General features: G+C 36.8%; 2 protein-coding genes across 2 annotated transcripts in view; one reads left to right on the top strand and one right to left on the bottom strand.

The window, feature by feature from the left end:
- scfd2 (sec1 family domain containing 2) overlaps positions 1-9,306 on the top strand; it is a 134,511-nt gene extending 125,205 nt beyond the window's left edge. The window contains exons 7-9 of the mRNA XM_016480050.1: positions 2,511-2,645; positions 7,092-7,211; positions 9,019-9,306. Of these exons, the coding sequence (XP_016335536.1) occupies positions 2,511-2,645; positions 7,092-7,211; positions 9,019-9,111 (348 nt within the window). The 3' untranslated portion in view covers positions 9,112-9,306. The remainder of the gene's footprint in view (positions 1-2,510; positions 2,646-7,091; positions 7,212-9,018) is intronic.
- Positions 9,307-10,708: 1,402 nt separating this feature from the next.
- LOC107683996 (ras-like protein family member 11B) overlaps positions 10,709-13,807 on the bottom strand; it is a 3,956-nt gene continuing 857 nt past the window's right edge. Inside the window, exons 3-4 of the mRNA XM_016480106.1 lie at positions 13,619-13,695; positions 10,709-12,032 (exon numbers count right to left, since the gene is read on the bottom strand). Of these exons, the coding sequence (XP_016335592.1) occupies positions 11,544-12,032; positions 13,619-13,695 (566 nt within the window). The 3' untranslated portion in view covers positions 10,709-11,543. The remainder of the gene's footprint in view (positions 12,033-13,618; positions 13,696-13,807) is intronic.

Here is a 13,807-nt window from a genome sequence, read left to right as displayed (position 1 = left end):
GGTGCGCTTTATTTCACTTCTTTTGGACTGATGAACTGCAACACCCGCTGACTGCCATTAAACAGCTTGGAAGAGCAAAGACCATTTTTTATAAAACTCCGACTGGATTCGTCTGAAAGAAGAATGTCATATACACCTAGGATGCCTTGAGGGTGAGTAATTAATTGGCTAATTTTCATTTTTGAGTGAACTAACCCTTTAAGGCAGCACAGGTGATTCTTGAAAGCCCATTATTAGAGGTGTGTCTCTGTGTGGAGGAGTTTGCATGTGTGGCACCTGGCATCATGGCCAGGTATGAAATCTCTAGCCCCAGGTGCAGATTTCAGGGAAAGATTCATGAAATCAACACACACTTGAGAGGTGTGTGTGTGGGGGAGTGTGATTACTGGAAATCTGCATCTGGATGTGTGAGGTTGAGCAGGTCAGGTCATATCAACCATCTGGAATGCTGAAGTATTTCATTTGAGTTCATAAACTCTCCAATGACTGTACTGGCATTTAAAAGCTAGGGCTGTCAATTTTACACATTCATTCTGGGCAAAACATAATTGTGTTAAAATAGTTAACACATATAATAATGTGTTTTTTAAAGTTGAACTTGACACCAGTGTTATTTAAGTATTTTTGAGATGCCATTATAGTTTTTATTAATAGTTTGTTATATATATTTTTTTTACATTTTCATTTATATTTTTGGTTATTTTAATTTAAAAAAAATTTTTACATTAATTATTTTAATATATCAACATTGTTTGTATTTTTTTTTATTTCAGTTTGGTTATTTTAGTACATCAAGGTAAAATAAATTAAAATGAGAAATGTTTCCTTGACAACTAGTAGAAATAAAATATTTTCAAGTTATATATTTTTTATTTTATTTCAGTTGATTCATTTAAGTAATTTTAGGTAACCAAAATGTTTTTATGGTTTTATTTTTAGTTAACTATAATAACCCTGCTTGACACACAGAAACACAAAAGGCAAATATGTCTGAAGCATACTCATATTTAGTCCATATAAATATACATATAATGCTGACAGAGTATAAGAATCAATAGTTTGAAACAAAATGGCCACACTTTTATTCACTAATATGGAAATAAACAATATTTTGACTACTGAAGTCACTTTTTATGTCTATTCAGTGCTTTACTTCTCTGCCACATTTTCAGTTGTGGTCTTTTTCCAGCAAATATTAATATATGTAATATATTGTGAATTATTCAGTTAGGTAAACAGCATATCATGTAGTGATTTCTATTAAAACACTAAATCCATTGACAGCCCTAGGAAAACACATTGTAGGCTCAGGAGAGCTGCTACTTTTGCTCCATTTTTTCACTTATACACACCCACATATATTCACATACAAACACGCATCTGCTCAACTTCTATTCACCAGATTTTTGTAATGCACATTTTCACAAACAAACACCTAAACAGTTTAAGTAGCTTAGGCTGTTAGATCAGGATCCACGTTGAACCTAACAATGGTGCTATTTCAGTTCAGCGGCAATGTAAGTTAAACAGTAGGGGTGGATTAAAGTGGCCCAGGGCTGTACGTTCATATTCAGGGAAACCGTGAATCATCACATTACTGAGTCTTCAGCTTTACTGGCCCCCGCTGATGCTGTATCTGCCACAGATAATAACTGTCCTAAACAACCCTTACTTTTAAACCAGCTCCTGCACTCAAATTGCCACACAGCAAATAGAACATTACAGGAACACCATGATGGGAAAAATGTAATTGAAAATGGAAAATATAATTTTTCATTTTTCCAGAACGCCTGCCCACATTATTGTACCTGTTACTTTGTATCATCTTGCTATGTTCTTTTTCTAGCAATGTAAATTGCTTGTGAATGATAATGGGTTTTATCAAATAAAGAAAAATAACAAGACAGCATGGATTTTGTTTTTTTGACTGCTGTTGCTTTTTTGTCCAAAATAAGTTAATTATATACATTAAGCACACACATGCTCAGTTTTATTGTAAGCTATTGTTTTATTATTTCCCACAAACCCTTCTGTCATAGTAGTAAATTTGGTGTACCTCAAGGTTCAGTACTGGGTCATCTCTTGTTTTTTGTTTTATATATTGGACACATTGCTCTGTGAAGAGAACAGTGTTTAGCAAGGCTATTTTATTTAGTCTTCTTGTCTGTCATTTTGAATGATGCTTATATGCTCAGCTGCACTTCTGTCTCATTCTTCTCTCATATTTTACATCACTTACAGTTGTAAATATGTTCCTCTTGGGGTTCTCTTGAATTTGTTTTTTTTTTCTTGGAAAATAAATATTGTGCTTTTTGCATACTAATAGGCAATTTTGGAATCAACATACGCTGCAGGGTACCTGAAAAGTGTTTGTGAGTGGGAGAACAAGCTTGTCTTCTCAGTATTTTCTTTTATATTGTTACTGAGATTTTATGTTTATCCAGGAATTTTATCTGACACAAATACAATAATCTGTTTTTTGTTGTTGTTGTTGTTGTTGTTGTGTACAGGCAACATACTGGCCATTGCTTAAGCAGGTGCTAGAAGAGATCTTCCACCCAGACAGACGTGAATGCCCTGATATAGAGCACATGTCGGGGGGACTCACTGACCTTCTCAAGACTGGCTTCAGCATGTTCATGAAGGTAATTCTCACTCACCTCACCTCCAGTTTTTAATTTTTCATCTCATCTAGTAAGTTTTATTACCAGTTCAGTGTTGCTGGGTGTGTGCTGCTAAAGAATGGGTTCATTTGAGTTCCAAGAAATTCTTTATATGGACAAAAGCATCCAACTATATACATTTTAACTGATGGCACATGAAGACAATAAACACACGATAGCAACAATATATGTTATGTGTTCTTAAAGCCATCTCATGCATTTTCATTAGAATATAATGCAATGCTAATTGCCATAGTCTTTATCAAATACTGTAAAATAATAAATATTTTCCTCATTCTACATTAGATCACAGAATCAAGTTATTTTAAATGCATTATATATTTTTAATAGTTAGTTTGGAGCAAAAACTGTATTAATCTCATAAATTGTCATGTTTTGATGCTATGTTAAGCTAACTACCCTTTATTTACATTGGAATGTTTCTTTTTTTAGGAAGGGTGTTTGATATATAGTAAAGAGAGTAATGTGAGAAGTTTGATTAAATAAATGTGTGATTAAAACGTGGTGAAGAGACGGTCTCAGTAAATATAATACAAAAGAATCATAGAGACATCCCAACGTTAGTTGCATTTGGTTTCTAGACTGCAAAAAGGTAAGTTTCCTTATTATTTTTTTTATTTATTTTTATCATGAAAATATTTCATGACATTTATTTCAAAACACTTAAAAACACATGTAAGCCTTCATAAGTATTTCTCTTTATGATTGTAATTCATTCTGATTTGATGACAACAAAATACCACAATTATGTTTGTAGTCCAAAGGCTTCATGAACTGTATCTATTTAAGTGTAGGTTACCATTTCTTGGGTTGGTGTTCAAAAGTGTGGCGCAAGTTAACAGGATATCTTAACTCATTGGTGTGATCATATGCTTATGCTGTGAGTTACGCTGAGCCCAGTCAACCAGGAGGCTCATGTGTAAGATCCTCTATATTTAATCAGTTATAATGTCAGTACTCTTAAAGCACCAAACCATTCTAAACTGCTGACTGGCTGCTGACATTACACACCTAATTATGTGTACTTGTGTGAGTGTGTGCACTGAATATGCTTATATTTAAAGCGCCGTCTGGATCACAGTGTCTATATATATGTATACATACCAGCAATATAAGATGAAATGTGATGGAAATTTGTTCTGGACAGAGATTGTAAGCTGAGATAAAAGGAGGAATGAGGGGGGTTATTGGAGAAAATGGGAGTATTAGTAAAAATGTGTCAATATTATGATTAATATGTGGTTTATATATGGTTCAGTTATATTTTATGTATGGTTAAAGTTCACATTAACATTTGATTAGGAGGGTTTCTTCCCTACCACTCTTGACTATAGCTTGTTCACTAGTGGTTTTTAAGGTGATATTCTTTGCAAACCTGCTTTGGCACAAATATATCATATAGAATTTAGAATATAAACTCTTCAAATATAGAAAAGTGCTATAAATACAATGCAAAGGACACTGAGCACCAGGTAAAAAAAAAGAACACTAACGCTTACATCATTGCAAAATGTAAAGGAGGTCGCATTTGTTAGAAGACTACATCATTGAGGATGTCTCATTTCAGAAAAGTGACCATTTCAAAAATTCCTTATTCCTTATGAGACATCTTTTTTTTCTTTCTTTTTTTTCTTTTTTGTTACTTTGGAATGTGATGATTACTTTTCTGAAAAGAGCCTTATGCGTCCAACATATATTAAGTCTGATATATATGACTGATATATATATATATATATAGACCCAAATAAAGTGGAATATACAATATAGCAAATCTCAACTGCTTGATTGTTATATTGAAAATATAAACTATATTATTGCCCAACTCTAATCTGCTAAATGTGACTATAAGGCATGAAGACAGTAAAATTTTATAAACATTAACATCATGATTTTCTGAAAATCTACCTTGAAACATGGAGTATTGTGAAAAGCACAATGCAAATAAAATTTACTTAATTTTTAGGAAGCTTCTTGCTGTCCATTCACCTCTTTGGAAGTATGTGATATTTTGTGTCACTTTTTGCATTATTTCGTTTTTCTGAATGTGTTTATGAGGTATATGACTTCATTTGGATGATTAATAATATGTTAATCAGAAGATGTTTTGCCCTGAATATCATCCTCTTGCTCTCTTTGCTCTCTCTAAAATGTGAGCAGACACGTTTATACTAATACACATGGCCTGCTGTGTGCTTGCCCCCTTTGCGATACGTGTGTGAGGCTGTCCTTGTGTTTTCGTGCTGTTGTTCACTTTTCAAGTATATATAGTATGCATTACCTGGTAACATGAGTATGTATGATATTGCCTAATAATGCGATATTGCCAAATTGTGTCTGGTACACGTGGCTGGACATACTCTTCACTCGACTCACAAGCTGGTGTCGTCCATTTAAAACACACGTGCGTCTGAAGTGTGTGGATAGATGAATAGTTAAATGAAATGAAAGGTTGAAGAATTCTCCAAGAATTAACAAGGTCTCTCTTTTTACCTTTTCTGTGCACACATTTATAATGAAACCTCTCTTTCATTCACATGTGTGCCAATCACGCTTATTTACTTTACCAAGGAACATCCTAAAGAAGGCTTTTTTTTTAATCTATTCATCCTTCTGTCACTGTCTGTTTTACACGTTTGTCCGTGCGGGTTTAGGGTTCAGAGTTGCACGTGGCAGCACAGCCCCACTCCTGAGATCCACCCTGCTGGATGTGCATCCCTAATATCCTGATTATTATTCACGACTGGCTTTTTCTTTCAGCCAATCAAAGGCCAGCACTCTGTCCACCCGACCAGGCATGTACAGCAGTACCCCATGTGCCTGAGGGACTGAGTATCCGCATGTGTGCAACAGCGTGCTTGTGTCCATATAAAAGTGTGTAATGGTTCTGTGTGTGTGTGTGTGTGTGTGTGTGTGTGTGTGTGTGTGTGTGTGTGTGTGTGTGTGTGTGTGTGTGTGTGTGTCTTCTGAATGTTGTGCTCCTGCTGTGCTTGTCAAAGTGTCCAGTCCTGACCCAGACCTCCAGCTGAACTGTGAATTACATAAGACACACACATTTACCAGGGATGTGCAGAATTGTATAATTGACTTGTCTGACTTAGGGAAGCCCAGTGTAATTACGATGGATTACTGTCAACACGTGTTTCTTAGGGGATATTCACATGAGACACTTTATTGTGTTAAAAAAAAAAACCCTGAGCAGCAAGCAATAGAATGGGCCAGAACCCAATGTCTTATCCATTTTTAAATTGATATGCCATTTTAATGACATACCATAAAAATGCAGCAGTCATAGTGTTAAATGCTGAAAAATAGCTTTGAGAAACTAGACAACAGACATAAACCTGTATCTGCACATGTACATAGACCAGTAAAAAAAAAAACAAATAGGCTACTTTTTATTATTTTATTTTCTTCTTCTTCTTCTTCATCCTAGTGTGTATCCTGCGTTGGTGCAGGGTCCACTTGTTTGCACGCCTTTTGTTTGCAGGACATTGCTTGCAGTTTCCTGGCAGTAATTGTCTTAATTTGTATTGAATGTGCTACAAAATCAGCATTTTGGTGGCATTTTAAAAAACGCAGTGGACATGGCGTGAGATGCTGAAAAAACTATGAGAGACCAGGCAACAGCCGTAGACCTCCATCTGCACATGTACATAGACAAATATTTTTCTTTTTTTAATTGTATCACTGACAGATATTCATCAAATAAAAAAGCTTATTTTATTTTGTTTCAACATACTGCTTATGTAAAGTAACTGGGACATAGCTCACAGCAGGCTGTCAGGTTTCCTGACAGTAATTGTCTTGAATTGAATTATTGAAGGCATTGAATTTTTTACAAAACCAGGGTTTTGATGGCTGTAGCTGCGATGCTTTCAAAGAGATGAATTTAGAGAAACCGCTTCACAGAAGGGATTTGTGCTGACAGTCTCACACGCTAAAGCACAGCACACAGCCAGTACGCCAAAATCCTTTCTGAGACATTGTGTCTCTAAATTCATCACATTTAAAGCAGCAAAACCAAAAATATGAAAGGGAAAGCATAAATTTGAAAGAAGACTAGATACAGTCAGCCTCAAATGAACTTTAAATTATAGCGGGTATGATAAATGATAGAGGCGTCTGATCTGATTCTTTGCTAATTAATGTCCTGAATCTCAAAGATTTTTAACCTCTTTATGCTCGACAATTAAAGCTTGACCCAAAGCCTTTGAGATCCTGAAATCTTTTTGTACCAAGCAGTCAGTGTTTGTATTACTTGAGGATTTGCAAATTGACTGATTTGCAAATCCGCAGCTTAATTAAATCTGCAGCTGAAAACAAAAAGCAAAGTGAAACTGGGGTTATTGCTTAGTGTCTAATTATGTTCCCTGTTTATCCCCTTTTGATGTTTCTTTTTCCCTGCAGGTCACCCGACCACACCCAAGTGATCATCCACTCTTATTTCTCTTCCTGGTGGGCGGAGTCACACCATCAGAGCTCCGCCTCATTCGTGAAGTTGTCTCCACCCATAAGTCATGCACTCAGGTGGGATGTCACACCCCTTTCTTGACTAATTCTTTATCTTTTACACTATAGTTTAAAAAAAATAGGATGCATAAAATGCAGTAAAAGTGAGAGTAACGGAATTTCTGATGTTACAAATAATTTCTATTTCAACTAAATTAAAATACCCCACCTCTCTTTTTCTCCTTTTGTTTTTCTCTGTGGCTCTCTGCTTTTTTTTCTGTATCGTTTACTCAGACATGATAGGAGTGTGTGTGTGCATATCTGCACTTGTGTTTGTGAATGAATAGAGATGTAACTGGGTCGAGTCAGAATAAAAGGAGTTTTGTTGATCAAAGTTTCATGTCATGAATAAATCAAACATAATTAAAGCACAGAGTGGACCCTTATAAAATAGAAAGCCCACCCTAGCCTGACCTGTGTGTGTGTCAGAGACACACTGATGGGAATTTAGGGTGTCTTGTACTAAATGAAGGTGCACCACACTTGACTAACAAGACGGCCAGGGGAGAGACATGTAGCGAGGGTTCTGTAAAGCCCGTTTGAAGTGATTTTCTAAATGAAGTTCTCAGACGAGCTAAATGATCTTCATCTTTCCATCAGAGAATACAAAGCATGTACTTACCTCAGCGCATGCGTCAGCACGTGCAGTAATATTCTGCCATATTCATCTTCAAGACCTGGCTAATAACATACAAGCTAATAATCTTGCCGAGCCAGACTTTTGGCTGTTGCATCTAGTCTGGTCCACTTTGCAGATTATTATGGCTCAAACTCACCCAGATAGATAGGAAGAGACTAGCTAACAAATACAACCAACTTGTTCTTAAACCTTTCTACCGATTGCCTTGTAAAGTTTTTTGTTTGTTTGTTTGCTTGGTCAGTTTTCTCTTTAGTCTTTTCTTTTAGTTGCCCTGCACAGTTTTATGTAGTTTTATGTTTGTTTAGTTGCTTTTATTCAGCAAGAATGCATTAAATTGATCAAAAGTGACAGTGAAGATATGCTATTTCTTATTCAAATAAATGCTGTTCTTTTGAACTTTCTATTCCTCAAAGACATCTGGAAAAAAATAGTTTCCACAAAAATATTAAGCAGTGCAACTGATTTCACTATTGATAATAATATATAATTTTTCTTGAGTACCATATTAACATATTAGAATGATTGCTGAAGGATCATGTGACACTGAGGACTGGCTACAGAAAATTCAGTTTTGCTATCACAGGAATAAATTACATTTTAAAATATATTAAAATAAAAAGTTATTTTTAACTTGTAATAATATTTCACAGTATTACTGTTTTCACTGATCAAATAAACAATGTTTTTGAATATTTTCAAATCATTAAAAAAATCTTACCGACCCCAAACTTCTGAAAGCTAGTGTCTTCAGCCTTTTATTTATTAATTTTTTTTTTTTTTTCATTTATTTCTCTATTTACTACAATTCAGGTCATAAACAATCTGTTTAGTTTATAGCTGTTTCTACCTCAGACATTTTGGCATTATTAACAGTTCCTGCCTGTTTCCCTGATCCCTGTGTTGTTTTTACCCTTTATAGTTACTGCAGGGCTGCTAAAACATCACACATAAATAGAGGTGAAATAGCACAAAGTTTACTGTAAGGGGTAGGTTTAGGGGTAGGGTTGGTGTAGGGCAATAGAATATACGGTCTGTACAGTATAAAAACCATTACGCCTATGGGATGTCCCCACTTTTCACAAAAACAAACGTGTGTGTGTGTGTGTGTGTGTGTGTGTGTGTGTGTGTGTGTGTGTGTGTGTGTGTGTGTGAACTGTCTAATCTATTTCTTTTGTCTTTTCTCAGGTACTCGTAATATCCACTAGGCTGCTGAGACCTTCCGATGTCCCTCACTTACTCTTCCGCACTGACAGGCTCAAACCTGACATTGGAGTGTGAAGGGACTGAACACACACACCTTCTGGCTGTTGAATCAATTCTTTCCAGCATATTTTTCCTTTTGTCTCAATTTCAGAGGCATTCGATAAAAAACAAATCATGCATTTAAAAATGTTTAAGGAATATACAGAACATGCTTCTGTTCCTTATAAATACAACAACATCCCATTCCAATTATTTCACATTTTGTTGTCTTACCATTTTCCCTTAAAGTCCCTCAATTTTTTCCCTTTAAATAAAATCTTTATGGTTGGCCTTTTGCCCGTGTGTAAAACTGATGTTTGTTAATGCAGCGTGTAAATTTCTACAGTCACATTTCACTGTTTTTTTTTTTCATGCCGTTTGCAAATACAGCACATTCTGCAGTTCAGTTCTTACAATCAGCCATGTGTTGATTCTCACAGGAGCTTCCCTCTTCATCCTTCACTCACTTCAGTGCTGCTGGAGGAGTGACAGATGGGAAGAGGGCAGAGGTCAAAAAGGGTGGTGACATCCTTTCTGTTCTGCCTTCACTTTCTCTCACACACACATTTACTCAGCCATCTATAAAGACATATTATAGGCCACTAATGTTTTTTATAAAACAAAGCTAAGTAAAAATCTATTTATCGTAGATAAATCTAACCTTAACTTTTTGAAAGTTTAGAATGATGTTTCAAAAGAGACATTTTGTCAGTAAACACATTCCTATTCCTCAAAGTATAGCGAAGTAAACACGCTGTAAGCTCCATGCTTTTATATGTGTATCTCTTACTCATATGAGATTTGACTTTGTGTTTCGCATTTGCCACAAACTATTACCCCAGCAGGTGTCTGACAAAGATGCTAAAACACCTGAAATCAGTTATGTTCCTCTAAATTCAGGGTTTTTTTTACACCTTAATCCCTACATATGTGTATTTGTCTTGTTAAATGTCTATTTAGGGTGTTGGTAGTTTTATTGACTGTTTACCATGTGGGAAACATCAGCATTAAAAATATAGTAAAGCATAAACTAAGAATGCTTGTTTTATATACACTACTAAGATTTTTTTCAATGTCTTCTATGTCAAAGTCTCTTATGCTCATCAAGTATAGATTCATTTGTTCCAAAAATGGGTAATATTTTGAAAAAATATTAGATTTAAACTCTTTTTTTTTGTGATAATATATTTTAAAAAGTAATTTATTCCTGTGATGCAAAGCTGAATTTTCAGCATCATTACTCCAGTCTTTGGTGTCACGTGATCCTTCAGAAATTGTATATGCTGATTTGCTGCTTAGGAAACATTCTTATTATCAATGTTGAAAACTGTAGTGTTGCTTAATATTTTTGTGGAAACCATGATACATTTCTTTTTCTTTAATGAATAGAAAGTTCAAAAGAACAGCATTTTAAAAATAGAAATCTATTTAGACATTATAGATGTCTTTACTGTCACTTTTGATCATTTTAATGTATTTTGCTGAGAAAATTTATTTATTTTTAGTACTTTACCATATTGATGTATATACTGTAAAAATGGTGGTTACATTTTAAACAATATCATACACCTGATCTTTCGAGGCTTCATTAAACGAAATTCAACTAAATTAACTTTTACATTTACAGGTCGGTTTAAACAGAATGAATGAGTGTGCTTATACATTCAGACACAAAGTATTTTTGTAAAAACAACTCTTTATTTCCAATCACAATCAAATAACATAAATAAATAACTCTGAGCTTCAGCCCTTTGGCTTTTTTAAAGTGCATTTACACAAGAAGAATCTCTTCTACTCCACTATAGAAAAGTGGCACAAAGCACAGTTACACAAAACCAGGAGAAACATTCTGGCCTTGTACACAAGAGTAGGACTGTAAAAGATACACGCACACACTCTCTTTTTATACGCTTAGCTTGAGTGTCTTGTCGTTTAACAATGCCTTCATTCAGACCGTAAAAGCCTTGACCACAAGAAGAAACAAAAAACTCTCCCATGCCTTTCAGAAAAGCAATTCTTAAAATAGTCTGTTTTTGCAGCCTTCACCATCTCTGTTGCCAGTAGAACGTGTCTTAAAATTTCACAGGTAAGGCAGAGTGTTAATAATAGTGTTTTTGTGTGTTCCATTCAGTCATTCTGTCTTTGCACTGTCCCTCTGTAAGGAACTAAGACCACGTCTCCCAGAATCCTGCTGTGTCCACAAGGATATAAGTGACAGGAACACAAGTGTCCACCAGCACTGGTGAAAATGTAAGACTTCACCTGACTCTGCTTGTTTGTTTGTTTTTCAGCAACCATGACAAAATCAGAGGTCTAGTTTCAGGGGCCTCTGATTGGAAGCGGTCTGCTGATCATCAACGGATCTCAGGAACTTCCAAGGAGCGAGACCTATACATTCAGAGAGATCTTCTCTTCTCTCTTAATCCTGCACTTCTGTTCTGCTTCTCCTGCTGGTATTCGAACCCTCTTCACACTGAAGTGACAGTACGGACCTTGGCGGACAGCACCTGTTTGAAGCGCCTCTTCAGATCCTGCATGTTGGGGGATTTGGGCCGGGGGATGAGGGGAGATCTTTTCTTCTCTGTTCCAGATGAAGCTGCATTGACGGGGGTCTGAGGCTGCTGCTTAGCCAGATCTATGCACAGTCTGTGGAAGGCGCTGTGGACCTGGCTGTAGTCCTCGCTGGCGGACACCTCGTAGAAGGAGCAGCCCAGCGCTGAAGCCAACAGGGGACCTTCTTGAGCATCTACATGCCTTACGTGGAGAAGATCGGCTTTATTGGCCACCAGGATGATTGGCAAGGACCTATCCGTAAGGGTGCGGGTAACAAGCTGGTGGAGCTGGCCAATGAGATCAAAGCTTCGGCAGTCGGTAACGGAAAAGACCATAACTACGGCGTCTGCCCACTGAATGGAGCGAGATACCTGGTCAGTGCAGCTCAATCCATTAGCGTTCACCTGAAGAAAAAATACAGACATTTGTCAGTTATGCAACACGTTTGGTTAGTCTACACATTTTCTTATATTACTGAATAGTGTGAGCTCTGTGGGTGATAAAGTGTACAGCAAAGCTGACTAAGAAGCTGGAACAGTATAATTTGCTATTGGCTGCGATTGTTTTCCACAAAAACGGGAGATTTAGCCGGCTAGACTTACAGAGTCTTTCACTTTAGTCCAAAAAGAAAAGGCATTCTGTGGTTTTGGACGACTGCCTGCTTTGGGAAATGAGCCTTGCATGCCAAACTTGGCACTAAAATATCTGACTAAAGACATCTTTGGAGCTGGCCAATGAGATCAAAGCTTCGGCAGTCGGTAACGGAAAAGACCATAACTACGGCGTCTGCCCACTGAATGGAGCGAGATACCTGGTCAGTGCAGCTCAATCCATTAGCGTTCACCTGAAGAAAAAATACAGACATTTGTCAGTTATGCAACACGTTTGGTTAGTCTACACATTTTCTTATATTACTGAATAGTGTGAGCTCTGTGGGTGATAAAGTGTACAGCAAAGCTGACTAAGAAGCTGTAACAGTATAATTTGCTATTGGCTGCGATTGTTTTCCACAAAAACGGGAGATTTAGCCAGCTAGACTTACAGAGTCTTTCACTTTAGTCCAAAAAGAAAAGGCATTCTGTGGTTTTGGACGACTGCCTGCTTTGGGAAATGAGCCTTGCATGCCAAACTTGGCACTAAAATATCTGACTAAAGACATCTTGAAAGAAGTGGCCTGTAATTGAATTAAAAGCCATTCTCTAATTTTTAAAGCAGAGGGATAATTTAGATGGGCTGGTCTACTGTAACTGTTCCGAACTGCTTATTCATATCCTAAACCCGCTGTGCACTGCTGAAAAAACCTCCCAACCGCTGCTACAAATATCCCACAGCGCTGCAGCGAATCATTCTTTGGAGTCGGATCTTTTTAATTAACCGGTTCACAAAACCGATCTTAACGATTCGTTCGAAACTCATTGTGAATTAGTTTTAATCATACCATATTAACCAGTTGGTTTTGTATATGTATCTTTTTATTAAAATATGCAAAATCTTTTTATCCGTTGAATTTTAGCATTGTTCAAATTGGGGCCTGTGAAATTACAATAAATGCCTTTATCAATAGCACTTTTAGGGGGAAACATTACACTAATGGTCACTTTTTGTAAACGCCTTGGAGCTTGTAAGATACCACGCCGCGAAGCCGTAAATAACCGCTGAATCATTTTAACCTGTTCTGTGAACCGAACTGTTCAAAAGAACCGATTCGCTTAAATAATTCGGGCTTTCCTCAAGCTGCAGTACATGAACGCGCTGCCCCATAAAAGAGTGCAACAGCAGGCTTCCCGCTGGCCAATTAACCCCAAGTGTTAAACACAACCCCGGAGAAACACAAAAGAAGAGCTAAAAGACAAAGGCGAAGGTATGCGCTCTTTCTACACTTCTCACCCGTGAAGAAGCAGCGTGGGAAAGATGCTCTGTATGTAACAGTAACAAATGTGACATACAATCGCATAAAGAACAAGTGTGTTCCTGTGTCGCGCATACTTACTTCAACTCCAGGTGTGTCTTGAACTTGAATGGCCACTTGTTCTCCGTCTATCTGCACTTCTCTGTTGTACAGGTTGCCTGTAATGCAGCAATGCAGACTTTTAACAAAAATTGACAACATCACTAATGAGTTTAAACGATGCATAGCCTACTAAAATCAGTCGTCTTGGAAAGATGGGGGGGGGGGGGC

This window comes from Sinocyclocheilus anshuiensis, unplaced genomic scaffold (assembly GCF_001515605.1).
Source record: "Sinocyclocheilus anshuiensis isolate Anshui unplaced genomic scaffold, SAMN03320099.WGS_v1.1 scaffold637, whole genome shotgun sequence".
Lineage (NCBI taxonomy): Eukaryota > Metazoa > Chordata > Actinopteri > Cypriniformes > Cyprinidae > Sinocyclocheilus > Sinocyclocheilus anshuiensis.
The sequence above is the reverse complement of the archived record's forward strand: the minus strand, read 5'-3'. Positions and strand labels throughout refer to the sequence as shown.